Source organism: Camellia sinensis, chromosome 1, assembly GCF_055761805.1.
Source record: "Camellia sinensis isolate YWXY chromosome 1, ASM5576180v1, whole genome shotgun sequence".
NCBI lineage: Eukaryota > Viridiplantae > Streptophyta > Magnoliopsida > Ericales > Theaceae > Camellia > Camellia sinensis.
The window spans coordinates 247,524,731-247,539,236 of record NC_138961.1 but is presented as its reverse complement, the minus strand read 5'-3'; the positions used below and the strand labels follow the sequence as shown (position 1 = coordinate 247,539,236).

At 36.6% G+C, this 14,506-nt stretch overlaps 2 protein-coding genes across 2 annotated transcripts in view; both read right to left on the bottom strand.

Moving 5' to 3' along the window:
• Positions 1-3,687: 3,687 nt before the first annotated feature.
• On the bottom strand, positions 3,688-6,064 carry LOC145823058 (uncharacterized). Its single transcript, XM_082922034.1, has 6 exons — positions 5,587-6,064; positions 5,354-5,427; positions 5,143-5,238; positions 4,225-4,443; positions 3,993-4,120; positions 3,688-3,907 (listed from the first exon to the last, which is right to left on the bottom strand). The coding sequence occupies exons 1-6, from the start codon at positions 6,062-6,064 to the stop codon at positions 3,748-3,750; spliced, it is 1,155 nt and encodes a 384-aa protein (XP_082778160.1). The 3' UTR covers positions 3,688-3,747.
• Positions 6,065-6,092: 28 nt separating this feature from the next.
• LOC145823057 (uncharacterized) overlaps positions 6,093-14,506 on the bottom strand; it is a 45,723-nt gene continuing 37,309 nt past the window's right edge. The window contains exons 2-4 of the mRNA XM_082922025.1: positions 7,218-7,290; positions 6,545-6,679; positions 6,093-6,461 (exon numbers count right to left, since the gene is read on the bottom strand). Coding sequence (XP_082778151.1) covers positions 6,093-6,461; positions 6,545-6,679; positions 7,218-7,290 — 577 coding nt within the window. The remainder of the gene's footprint in view (positions 6,462-6,544; positions 6,680-7,217; positions 7,291-14,506) is intronic.

Sequence of the window (14,506 nt, the reverse complement as noted above, 5' to 3'; positions counted from 1 at the left end):
TTGTCTACTGGTTCTATTTCATTGTTCTGTAAACTACCTGGGATTAATAAGTGTCATTTGGATAATGAGGAAGAATTTCAGAACATGGTACTGCTTGCTAAATCAATGGGGGTACAACATGTAGAAGTTGTGGTTGAGTTGAAGGGTGATATTGGTCAGTCAAGTAGTTTGGGATTGCTGCGTGTGGGGGTTGAGGATGAAATTGATGCACTACGGAGATTTTGCCACCATAAGGAGAAGGTGTTGTTGTCAGCCCCTTGGGCAAATGGTATTACACATGTAGGACAACGGTTTGTTGGAGGTGCACAAGAATTTTGTGACGTTTTATGTAAGTATGCCATTCAATGTGGGTTTAAGTTCACATACGTGAAGAACGAGACAACAAGAGTTACTGCTGTGTGTGCGATGCGGGAGGAGAGGGGGTGCTTGTGGGCTATACATTGTAGAGCACAACGAGCAAATGATTTTTTCTACATCAAGAGGTTTACTGATGTGCATACTTGTGGTACGGATGTTCGAACATCGAAGAATCCGCGAGTTAGTTCGGATTTGGTGTCAAGTACCATATCTGAAATTGTGAGGGACAAGCCGTTGACTCGGCCGTGTGAAGTGGTGACTATTTTGAAGAGGGATTATGGGCTAGATGTGAGTTACCATGTCGTATGGTTGGGTGTGGAGAAAGCAAAGGCTGGTATCCATGGAGATCACTCGTTATCGTTTGACCAGTTGCGGTGGTATTCGGATGCTGTGATGCGGTACAATCCGGGGAGTTATGTCAATATTGACTATGATGCGAGTAGTCAACAGTTTTGTCGCTTCTTTGTGTCATTCGCTGCGTGTATTTCTGGGTTCAATGCTTGTCGGCCTTTATTATTCCTGGATGGAACATTCCTCAAAGGAAAGTACAAAGGTCAGCTACTTGCGGCAACGGCGAAAGACGGGAACAATGGTTAGAAGTTTTTTTTACCTGTCTATTCATGTCAATATTCGCTCTGAGCAGCGTAGTCTGGACGAAAGAGTGATTGCTAAATTATAAGTAATGTGAACATTCACATCAGTGACATTAGTATGCACTGATGTGAATGTTCACATCTTTGTATGCTAATGACAGAAATGTTAACATCAGACTGATGTGAATGTTCATATCAGACTTATTACAGACTTATGTGAATGTTCACATCAGTGTATACTAATGTTAGTTGATCTATTAATGAACAGTACTGTGAATGTTAACATTTTCAGTGACTCAACAATCAACAATGAATTATTAATGGTCGTTAATGTGAATGTTCACATCGTTGATGTTTACGAACCTGAATCCAAAAACAGCAATAGTAAAGAGGGCAATGTACATATGAACATTCACATGACCTATTTCGTTTATACTATTTTTCTATTCACTTTGGAATATTGTGAACAGTTGTGTATTGGTGTTGTGTTGTAGGTCTATTTCCTGTTGCATTTGCAATTGTTGATTCGGAGACCACGGCTAATTGGTCGTGGTTCTTGCATGAACTTGGGAAGGTTGTTGATGGGAAGCGCCATATTATTTTTATTTCGGATCGTAATCTTGGTCTGTTAGAAGTTATGCCAAAGATGTTCCCATCGGCTCATCACGGTTATTGCTTACAACACTTGAAGAGCAATTTAAGAGACCGGATGAAAGGAATTGATAATGGATTCAAGGATCACCTAGTAAGTAGTTTGGGTGACTGTGCCTACGAGCCAACTATGGTAGGGTTCCATGAAAAGCTTGCAAAATTAAAAGAGGAGGGTAAACAACGAGCTCATAATTTTTTCAAGGACTTAGCACCTGAGCACTGGGCAAATTCATACTTCAGGTAATAATAGTTTCCTAAGGTGTTCCATTTTTTAAGTTTAGAATGGTAGTGATGTGAATTTTCAGTTTATAATGGTGACAATCTTCGAATTGTGTTTCATCTTCAATGTAAATGATGTGAATGTTCACATCTGCTAATGGTGACTGATGTCATGTTCACATCTGTTAATTTGTCAAATAGTCATGCAATGTATTACAGATTTGAATGTTGACACGTGTCATATTTTGTTGTTGTTGTTAACATTCACATCTGTCTATCATTTAAGTTGACAACGTAATAAGCATATAATGTGAACATTCACATTATTAGAACCTGGTAGCAGATGTGAACATTCACATTATTATACCCTGATGTGAATGTTCACATCAGTGTATACTAATGGCAGTAATGTGAACGTTCACATCTGTCAACATTAATGGTCAGGCCTGTTAAATTCCGTATTGTACAATGTTTGTGATATACTGTGCAGGGGCATGCGTTATGGGGAGATGACATCCAATGCGGCGGAGTCATTTAATAACTGGATTAAAGAAGCACGTAATCTTCCTATCACTCAAATGGTGGACAAAATTCGTACTCAGTTGATGCGGCAAATGTCTGCACGGCGTGACCAAGCAAACAAATGGAATGAGATTATTTGTCCGACATTCGAAACAAGGCTTATGGATTCGTTCAATGACAGCAAGTCTTGGCAAGTTAGCAAAGCCAACGAGGATGTGTTTGAAGTTCATTCGATACCATCGGTTACAGTTGATGTTGCGAGGCGTACATGTTCATGCTTCAAATGGCAAATCAACGGATTCCCGTGTGACCATGCTGTTATTGCCATTCAGAAGAGCCGCTAGAATCTCAATGATTGTGTAGAACATTACTTTCATGTAGAGACATATCGTGCAGCCTATTCGGGAGCTATATTCCCTATACCATCGGTGGAGAAGCCGCCTTTTGATCCCACGGACTTTACTATATACCCGCCTACCGTGAAAAGACCACCCGGAAGGCCGAAGAAGAATAGGATCCCATCAAGGGGTGAGAAACTGAAGCAAATAAGGTGCGAGAGATGTGATAAGTTGGGGAGCCATAATCGAAAATCATGCACGGAGCCGATATAAGATGTACCTTTTTTCATTTCAACATTGTATTTTACATTGGATTCTTATATTCATTTTTGAAATAAGATTGTGTTGTGTTGGGAAACATTGGGTTACTATAAGATTACGTTGTGTTGGCAAACATAGTAATGCATTAGTGTTTGATTTGTGTTTTATTTTTACTTTTTTAAGGTACCAATCTGACATTTATGTTGGTTGTGTTTTGGATGAATGCATGCTGTTAACATTCACATTATGTGAATGTTCACATTGCTCAACTTTCAAACATTTCTGTGGTGGGAATGTTCACATTGTTGTTACTGTTAACAGCAATGTTTACATCAATGTAACCATTTGCATCATCAACTCATAAGATGTGAATATTCATGACATCATTGTTGCCATTCGCATAATCAGAAGTTATGATGTGAATATTCACATCATCAAATTGTTAGATGTGAATATTGACTTGTGTTAAGAAAATCATAATCACACCTGTCATATTGTGTTACATGAACACTTTAAGCAATATTCACATCCATGTAGTATGGTTTAAAATAGAAGAAAGTGTACGATCATTCTGTGATGTGAACATTGACATCATGTCATGTGTATCCAAAAAAAAAAAAAGAAAATACAATCTCAATGTGCATGACCAACGCAAAATAGGCCTGAAAATGCATATACATATATTGACTGAAAAGTATCTGTACAAGCAGTGATATAGACTTGATTTACAATTAAGCTAGTGAAACTAAATTGTCTTAAATGTAGATAACAGATTTGGGTAACAGTGATAGGTGGACACCCCCCACCTATAGGTTTTCACATTGCACTGTCTTTCTGTGGTTCAGAAAAAGGTGTACTAATGAGTCTCTTATTTGACACCATTCAAAGCGATCTAGGCTGGCAACAATGTCTTCACGATATACATGCGCCCTCATGATGTAACAAACTGCAGGCCCACAATCCACCCTGAAAATGCAAACTTCTTGTTAGATTTTGAAATTTAGGTGGGTAAAGGTTGTGGAACATGTGTAGAAATCGATTTTAGGCTTACGAATTTGATGCTTGCTGAGGACAGATGTCCACTGATATGATTGTTTTCGAAGTATTTTGGCTTGATAAATTGGTCCATAATGGTGATGACGGTCCAATGTTGTGCACCAAAGCTGTGATGTAGTCCCTCTGCCAACAATGAAATTTCATATTAGGCACCAACCAACATAGGGCATACGTCCAAGTTCAAATATTACACATCACGACAAGTATTATTTTTGTCAGCCACTTACCAGTATTTGTGCTTTGTCAATATGTGGGTCATGTATGCCTTCTCTTGGGCGCAGTGAGTTATAATGCCTCCATACATTCTCTTTCACGTCGTACACAACAATTGTCCAGTGAAAGTTGTCGTGTATTGGGAAGATTAAGAATCTCTGGCCTTGATACTCCTTGATGTGTACATCAATTAGTTTATTCCTCTTGTGGGGGGGGTACTGTTCAATGATTTTCTGCACACAAAGGACATACAATGATGTACCAAGTATTTATATCAATGTTTGGTGTTAATGATTTGAATGTTCATCTGCTAATGGGGAGTTATGTTACTGATGTGAATGTTCACATTTCCTAATGGTGAGTGATACTACTGATGTGAATGTTCACATCTGTTAATGTCAGTGATATTACTGGTGTGAATGTTGCCATTTGCTAATGGTGGGTGATGTTACTGATGTAAATGTTCGCATCTGTTAGTGTGAGTAATGCTACTGATGTGAATGTTCACATCTGTTAATGTCAGTGCTATTACTGATGTGAATGTTCCCATTTGCTAATGGTGGGTGATGTTACTGATGTGAATGTTCACATCTGTTAATGTGAGTAAATACTACTGATGTGAATGTTCACATCTGTTAATGTGAGTAATACTGCTGATGTGAATGTTCACATCTGTTACTATGAGTTATATTACTGATGTGAATGTTCACATGTGTGTATCATTTAAGTTTATCAACATAATAAGCATATAATATTCAATGCGAATGATGTGAATGTTCACATCTGTCAATGTGAATCTTCTCAAAGGTCATTTTATGTTGTTGTTAACATTCACATCTGCCTATTATTTAAATTAACAATGTAAGCATGTAATGCTGAGAATAACATCCACATGTATTGAAACATAATCAAAATTAAAGTCTAGTGGTTACCAAACATGTGCTTGTAAAGATGAATGATGAATCTTCCAAACTTGGGTTGACTAGCCCTTGTAGTTCAAGTAGAATTTCACCATAAGCATCTATCACCTGCAGAACCGGAGGGGTGGCAGTACATTATTTACAGTGTCTTTACTCTATGTGTATGTGTGTGTGTGTGTGTGTGTGTGTGTGTGTGTTTTGTACACATTTACAGTTGCCATACGTTGTTGGTTATTGATTCTTCCTTGATGAGGTGTATGATGTCATCAAAATACACATGTTTAGTCTTTGAGTCCCCTCACCACACTAGCAACCTGTGCATTGTGATTACAGAAAATGTTAATGTCAACATTGCACATTTATGAAATGATCTAATTTATTAAGTATGTGTGTGAACTGAACATGATGGGAAAAAAAAAAAACAGTTGGGGATATGTAAGATCACTTACTCATCACCGCCGTTCTTGTGCAAATTTTGGACTTTTTGCTTGTTGAGTTTGTTCATGTTAGCCCAGACCTTTAGTTTGTTGTTCAAGGATAACTTCTTGGACTTTGTTGGCTGCTTTTTTGGTGGTTGCTTGTCTAAATCTTGTGCAATTTGGACTGCATGTGATTTCTGTTGGGCTCCCTCTTTCCCTTTCTTCTGACCAGGCAGGTTGGGGTATTCAAACTCGTCCAACCTGTGTTCTTTCCTTACCTTCTGCTTTATGCGCTTTACCCTTGATGGGGGGCTGATAATGTGTTCCAATGCTGCAGTGGGATTGTTGTTAAGGCTGTCATGAGCCTTTTGTGCTTCAACTTGAGTGATGATGTGTACGGACTGATCGTCAAAAAGGTCTTGAAGTATTGTTTTTTCACATTCCAAGTTGATGACCAACTTTGTCAGCCGCTGAATTTCTGTATCTTTCCACTCCATGCAAGTCTTCATGTCCATGTCCAGCAATCACCCTTGCCCTCAACTCTCATGATTCTTCCAACTGTTTGTATTTCGCTTCCCATTGCCGTACAAGAGCCCAAGCTTTTTGGTTTTCTTTCATGAGTACTTCCACAATGTCGGGCTCAGTTGGTTGTGCTATGATGATTCCTTTCTCAGCATTGGGGGTGCTACAGCTGGGGTTGATATAATGTCCAACATCATTCAGGTCCACTGCATCGACAGAAAATGCATCCCTGTCATCACTGCGTTGACTGCCTTTGCTTTGATCCTCATTGCTTTCATCTTTATTTGCTACTGCACTTGACAAAATCTCAGGTTTTGGCTCCACATTCAATTTTGTATGACGATACATCTTCGCTTCAGTTGGTGATGCCATTAGCTCGCCGCCATATACCTGCATTTCGAGACAGTATGTTAGTTACATAGTTCCTCGTCTCACTATGTGAATAAGCACAATATATTTGGTTGTACTTCTACCTCATTTAAACCTAGCTTAGCCAGAGTTATGGACTTCATGTTGCTATGTAAGGCTGTGAGGTCCCATTTTACGCATCGTGGAATGGCATTGGGGTTGCGGGGTTGTAAGATTGTTGTATGCTCACACAGCCAATACTGAAACAAATAACAAATATCAGTAATTTGAATATTCATATGAATTAACATTGATGTGAATGTTTACACCACTGGTGCAGTAATGTGAATGTTCACAGTGCACCACTAGGCCAGTAATGTGAATGTTTACATCACTTAAAACTGATGTGAATGTTCACATCCGTTGATGTGAATGTTCACATCCGCTAATGTGGAGTAATGTTACTGATGTGAATGTTCACATTTCCTAATGTTGAGTGATACTACTGATGTGAGTGTTCACAACTGTTAATGTGAGTGATATTACTGACCTGAATGTTCACAACTGTTAGTGTCAGTGCTATTACTGATGTGAATGTTCACATTTGCTAATGGTGGGTGATGATACTGATGTGAATGTTCACATCTGTTCATGTCTGTGTTATTACTATGTGAATGCTCACATTTTGCTAATGGTGAGTGATGTTACTGATGTGAATATTCACATCTGGTAATGTGAGTGGTACAACTGATGTGAATGTTCACATCTGTTAATGTAAATGTTTACACCAGCATTTACCAATGTGTGTTTGTACATTACTGAAACAGTAATGCGAATGTTTTCATCAATGTTGTCAACTTCCACACCAAAGCTGAGAAATGTGAACATTCACATCAGAGTGTTCAGAGCCCGTATATGTTCATATAAAATATAGAATAAGTTGTATGAGATTTGATTTACCATTAACAACATCACACATCCGGTGTCTCGTCCTGGTTTTCCACAGTTTTGGCCCAATGAACCCATCAAGGTTGCCCGGATGCTCTCAGCCCAATTATACTCGATCATCTTGTGTAATGGGTCCATGTATGAGTAGAAAACCCATCCAATTGTTTCTCCGAATGTAGAAAAGAATAGCTTGACGCATGCATACATGCAAACTAATCTTGCGACCTCCTCATCGTCATGTTTTTTTGTGCCCTTCAATGCTTCCCTCAGAATTTCTCGTATTTTGGCAGCACTTAACCGACTAACATCCTTGCACATTCGGTGTATGATGCCGGTTGTTGGTTTTGTACCATAAGAGAGGTCCATCGACTTGGTGCCGCAGTCCACCCCAAAAATCAGTGATACGTCGCTTCTAAAAATCTGGATGTTCTTATCCCCAATGTAAAACCTTCCACTAGATTGCTTGAATGTTTGTACTATACGTACAATGACATCATCATATTTCATGCAGTGGTTGAGGTCGATTTCGTTACTGATCAAGCTATCAAATAATGGCCAGAACGATGTTTTTCTAAGGCACTTCAATTGGCCACTTGTAAATTTCGTATCCTTTAACAGTTTGACCAATCCAGTTATATTTGACCGGTAGTTCACTTTTTTCATGTTCACTTCTTCAAGAACAGCTGTTTGATCAGGCTTGGTTTTGAAACGGGATTCCCCTCACTTTCGCTTGCCATCAACTTTATGGGGAAGACCTGTGTGTTCAAATGAGCACATGTAATTGGTTGAAACACAGAGGATGGAACCCGAAGCACCAAACAACATTCAACAACCAGCATTGACAGTAATTGGAACATTCACATCATTATACAGTGATGTGAATGTTCACATCAGTGTTTATTACTGTAAGTTTACACAGTAATCAATACTAATGTGAATGTTCACATCATCCATGTTTGAAAAATGAATTCGGAAAACGACAACAGTTACTGGGCAATGTAAATGTTTACATGGGTGATCACATTATGTTATAATTTGCTAAAAATCAAAGGGGGGAACCAACAGGGCCAAACTACACCCAATAACACAAACAACTTGGGCATTGATGTCACAATGTGAATGTTTACATCATACTCCATCACAGTATTGAGTGAAGTTTGGGGGTTCTGACATTAATGTGAACATTCACATGATGTGAATGTTCACATCAGTGTGTACTACTCTAAATTTACCTAGTACTCAATAGTAATGTGAATGTTCACATCATCCATGTTTGAGAAATAAATTTCGAACACGACAACAGTTACTGGGCAATGTGAATGCTTACATGGGTGATCACATTATGTTATAATTTTCTATAAATCAAAGGGGGGAACCAACAGTGCCAAACTACACCCAATAACACAAACAACTTGGGCATTGATGTCACAATGTGAATGTTTACATCATACTCCATCACAGTATTGAGTGAAGTTTGGGGGTTCTGACATTAATGTGAACATTCACATGATCACATCAGTGTGTACTACTCTAAATTTACCCAGTAATCAATAGTAATGTGAATGTTCACATCATCCATGTTTGAGAAATAAATTTCGAACACGACAACATTTACTGGCCAATGTGAATGCTTACATGGGTGATCACATTATGTTATAATTTGCTAAAAATCAAAGGGGGGAACCAACAGGGCCAAACTACACCCAATAACACAAACAACTTGGGCATTGATGTCACAATGTGAATGTTTACATCATACTCCATCACAGTATTGAGTGAAGTTTGGGGGTTCTGACATTAATGTGAACATTCACATGATGTGAATGTTTACATCAGTGTGTACTACTCTAAGTTTACCCAGTACTCAATAATAATGTGAATGTTCACATCATTCATGTGTGCAAAAACAAATCCCGAAAACTACAACAGTTAGAGGCCAATGTGAATGTTTACATGGGTGATCACATTATGTAATAATTTGCTAAAAATCATAGGGGGGAACCAACTGCACCAAACAACACCCAACAACACAAACAAGTCCAACATTGATGTTACACTGTGAATATTTACATCACATTCCATCACATTGTTGAGTGAAGTTTGGGGGTTCTGTGGACATAAAAAATGAACAATATCAACAGTGATAGTAATATGAACATTCACATCATCATACACTGATGTGAATGTTCACATCATTATACACTGTTGTGAATATTCACATCAGTGTCTACTACTGTAAGTTTAGCGAGTAATCAACACTAATGTGAATGTTCACATCATATATTTTTACAAAATTAATTCCGAAAACATCTATGTTTACAAATTCAAATCCGAAAACTAGAAGGTGTATGTATACATCAATGATGACATTATGATTGAGAAGCAGAAGGTGGAATGGTATTCCTTACTTTTGTTCGTCATGGTTGGTGGGTATGGATCACACTCAGTGGATAAAATAAACTCAATGGGGCGACAAGAATCTTCAAACGACGAAGCACCCTCCTTCCGATGTGAAGCTTCGCAGTGGTGAGACGAAGAGGAATCTAGGGTTACTGGAGGCAATATCAGTATCGTTTCGTCGATTGAGTTTTTGTTTTGGAAATTTTGTGGATTGAATATTTCAAATAGGAATGGGTTTTTGCAGAATCGGTTTCACGCGGGAGAGGCGAAGAGGGTTATTTCGTCCTTTAACAATTAATGGACCTAATGGAATATTCAGAAACAGTTTGGATTTTATGGAACAAAACAGTTATAAATAGGACTTATCAAAAAATGGCCCATTAGAATTTGATTGTCATAGTAATCTTTTAGTGCATTTTATAGCACATTATGCCGTGCTTACTCTCACCACTAGGATAGGATAGGATAGGAGTGTACAGAAATAACTAATGGACCTAACTCTATTAGCCTCCGTTTGGGAAGTGGGTTGGCTTTTTAGCTTTTTAGTTTTTTTGACTATTTTAACCTGGGGCTAAAAAGTCTGATTTGAGAAGGACTTTTTGACTTTTTTGACTTTTTGACTTTTTGGTGAGGTGTCCATATGTAATATTACTAAACTGCCTCTATAACTAATTTTGTCCAACTGTGACGTCACCACTCACTTTCCCTTTTTTTTTGAAAAAAGTTTTATTTTTATTTCGGCGGCTGTGCTATGGAATTGTTGACCCAAATGGTTTTTTTTGGTCATTTTAATATTTATTTTTTTTATTACATTGATTTGGTTTTGTTTTGTTTTTTTTTTGGTCTTGGTTTTTTCATGTGTTTTTTTATGTTGATTTTAAAATTATTTTTTTAAATTTTCTGTAAAATGATAAAAAGTGAAGTTTTAAATAATTGTCCGGTGTATTTTAAGGTCTTTTTTTTTTTTTTTTTGCAAATGGTTTTATCATGTGTTTTTTATTTTTATTTTTATTTTTGCTTTTCATTTTCTGTACAATGATAAAAAGTGAGGTTTTAAATAATTGTCCTGTGTATTGTAAATAATTTAATTTTAATTTTATTCAATTTTATTTTACATATTTAAATATTCAAAAAATTTAAATAATTTAAAATGTTAATATTTTTAATTTAAAAACAACTCTACACTCAAATCGTAACCAAACACATAAAACAAAACTTAATTAATTTTTATTTTTAATTTTAATTTTAATTTTAATTTTAATTTTATTTTTATTTTATTTTAAATATTTAAATAATGTAAATAATCTAAAAAATTTACGTTGGCAAAAATTTAAAATAAATATTCAAAAAATTTAAATCGTAAAAATTTAAATAATTTAAATATTCAAAAAATAATTTTAACAAAAAAATTTAAATAATTTAAATATTCAAAAAATTTAAATAATTTAAAATGTTAATATTTTCAATTTGAAAACAACTCTACACTCAAATCGTAACCAAACACATAAAACAAAACTTAATTAATTTTAATTTTAATTTTAATTTAATTTTAATTTTAATTTTATTTTAAATATTTAAATAATATAAATAATCTAAAAAATTTACCTTTGGCAAAAATTTAAAATAAATATTCAAAAAATTTAAATCGTAAAAATTTAAATAATTTAAAACGTTAATATTTTCAATTTGAAAACAACTCTACATTCAAATCGTAACCAAATACATAAAATAAAACTCAATTAATAAATTATTTTTAAAACTCATAACCAAACACATAACTCGAAACTCCATACTACTTTCACAACTCTGCACTTAAATCATAACCAAATATATAACAAAAAAATTAAAATATTTAAAAATATTTTTATAAATAGAGTTTGAATTTATTTTTAGAAAATATTTTAACAAAAAACAAGAAAATGTTTTTAATTTTTTTTTTCAACTTTCTTTGTTTTTTCTTGGGAAAAGGATTTTTTGGGGAAAAAGTTTTTTATTTTACTTTTCATGTGCTGAGGTGTTGCCCATAATTCATGTGGGGTAATTTCGTAAATTTACGTTGCCCTTGATTGTTGCCCAGCACCAAAACAACTTTTTGTCCTCACTTGGCTAATTAGCTTGTTTTGTCCTCACTTGGTTAAAATAGCCCAACATTTCCTTCCCAAACGGTGCCTTAGTTTATTTCGGATCGTTTATTTCAGAGTATCATATGACATTGTGTATGTGATATTCTAAATCAATTATGTAATAGAAATTTTACAATTAAAATATGTTAATTTACTTTTATTATATGATAAAAAGATAAATAATAACTTAATTAATGTATATTAATTTTTTTTTTATTTATATAACGATCTTCGAAAGAATCTAAAAAATCTGGCCATTAAATTCCACACAAAAATTAAAATCCCACCGGCCACAAACGACTTTTAAGGCAGAGACTGTGAAGTAAATGTAATAACTTGCCATCTTATGTGGAAATTCTTGAGACAATCAAGTCCTTCCAAATTGAAAATTTATACATAAAATTTAAGAATTTTGAGCTTATCACTATAGTATAGAAAAAAAAAAAATAATTGAGACGTTCTTAATGAATCCGGATCTTAAAAAGTAATTGTGTGGGTGAAAATCTGACCACACTGCCCGTTTAGTGATCTGCTGGAGAGCACAGGTAGAATAGATGGCTTTAGCAACCTGTAACAGAAAGGAAAAGCTCCGGCAGTGGTTCTTCCACCCGGGGGCACTCCGACGATCAAGTCAGTATATCTCTCAAAGTATTAAACTGAATACTCAAAACATAAATTGCATACCTTAGACCCACGGGGGTGCCTCTCTTTTATAATATACTCAATCCAAGTCCCACTAGAAGTATGACTTCTATGAACTCCAATTTACTGTTTACTCTGGACTCTTTAAGAGATAAAGATAAACTCCCTAAGAGCTTTATCCTTATCTTGGTTAAGTCCCCTCTTTGCCTTAGGACTCTTGCCCCTTATCTTCGGATTCCGATATCTTCGGAGATGACCTCGGCTTCTCCGAGATTACCTCGGCTTAACTACCAGGGCACGTGGCACCTCGGCTGACACGTCGGCGTCACCATGCCACGTGTTGGTATTCTGAAAATATATCCCCACAACTGCCCCCTAGGTTCTATTACCTCGGCATTTTGAGGTGATGGAACCTATTCCGATATTTTGTCACCTCTTTTCTGAGTAATGGTTCAAAAACTGATTAGCCAAGATTATCTACTTTCAGCCGACGTGTTCTCTTCGGAGAACAAGGCTTTGGTCGTACTCTCCCACGCGCATGAGCTGTCATGCATATCTAACCGTTCCTTTTCACGTGCTTTGTTCTCATTGGAGCGTGTCTGTGACGCGCCTGGAAGCTGTCTGTTCGTTCGTCTGCGCCGTCTGACGCGTGCGTTGCTCTAGGCGCAATAATTGCCCTATTTTTGCCGCCGTTTCAAATTTTTGACAAAACTCTTTTTTGCCTCTTCTTTTCCTTCACTTTTTCATTTTGTCTTTTTGTTCTCTCTCTCTCTGAAAGCTCTTTCTTCTCCAAATTTACCATCGCTTTAATCTCTCTTCTGGAACTGCTCTTAATCCCTCATTCTTGCGAAGCCTTCTCTGCTATTGTAACCAATTTCTGAGCTCGGCGAACATTGCCCCGGCTTCACTTGTTCCGGTAAGATTCATTCCTTTCAATGTCAATTTCTCTTTCTGTGCTTTTGTCTGCCTGTTGCCATTACTGATTTTGTTCGAAGCCTTGGATTTATTTGTATCTTGAGTTTGCGGTTATACCTTGAACTTCTATACTTTTTCACCATTCTCTTTGCCACTGTTCTTAATTCTTTTTTTTTTATCTGCCCCAGATCTGTGCCTTCAATCTTGATCTTTATAGTTCTTAGGTTTGGGATTTGTGTGTAGAACCTTCAAATTTAGGAAAAACTGAAATAAGCCTTATCAGCCATTTCTTAGATCTTTACCGAGGTTTTTGTAACCCCTCCTAAAAACGCCCATTTTCTGAAACATATTTTAAATTGACATAATGGGTATGTGGAGGCACAGGGTAAATACCCCAACAAAACTTGAATACTTTAGGCAGGAATTCTCTATCCCAGCCGATGTTCATCTTAAACTGGTTGGGGACAGTGACACCATCATACCCACAGACCATACGATGCCCTTCCCTATAGTAGCTTTCACCGAATGTGGACTCCGGCTTCCACTTCATCCGCTTTTCCGTCATGTTCTTTATTTCTATAAGCTGAACCCCATGCAACTTACTATTAACTCCTATAGGGTGATCAATGGTATTATAGCCTTAGCTAGGCAAGAGAACCTTAGAATTACCCTGGCCGACCTTCAATACTGCTATACCATGTGCCCTCTTGACCTGAAGGATAGGGGTTTCGTTTATTACCTTAAACCGAGATCTACTCAGTACAAAATCGTAGCCGACCTCCCAGATTCCAACAAGGGGGCTGGAGATGATTTTCTCATTGCTTCTGGAAATTGGGAATTTGGCCCAGATGAAGATGTCCACCTCTACCCTCTTCCTCGAACAATTACAGAGGGCAAGAGTAAGAGCCCTGAGTCAACACTTAGTTGTTTTTATTTAAGTCCTTAATACTTTTTTGTTTCTGATGTCTGTTTCTTTGTCCTGCAGATCTTCATCAGCCACCGAAAAATTTTCGTCAATCCTTCTTCCCAGGAACAGATCTAAAAACACTCCTCAACCTC

Coding starts and splice junctions, on each gene's coding strand:
- LOC145823058 (XM_082922034.1), bottom strand. CDS start 6,064: ATGGACATGAAGACTTGCATGGAGTGGAAAGATACAGAAATTCAGCGG. Junction 5,428..5,586: donor AAATTTGCACAAGAACGGCG/GTGATGAGTAAG, acceptor TAGTGTGGTGAG/GGGACTCAAAGACTAAACAT. Junction 4,121..4,224: donor TTGACAAAGCACAAATACTG/GTAAGTGGCTGA, acceptor CATTGTTGGCAG/AGGGACTACATCACAGCTTT.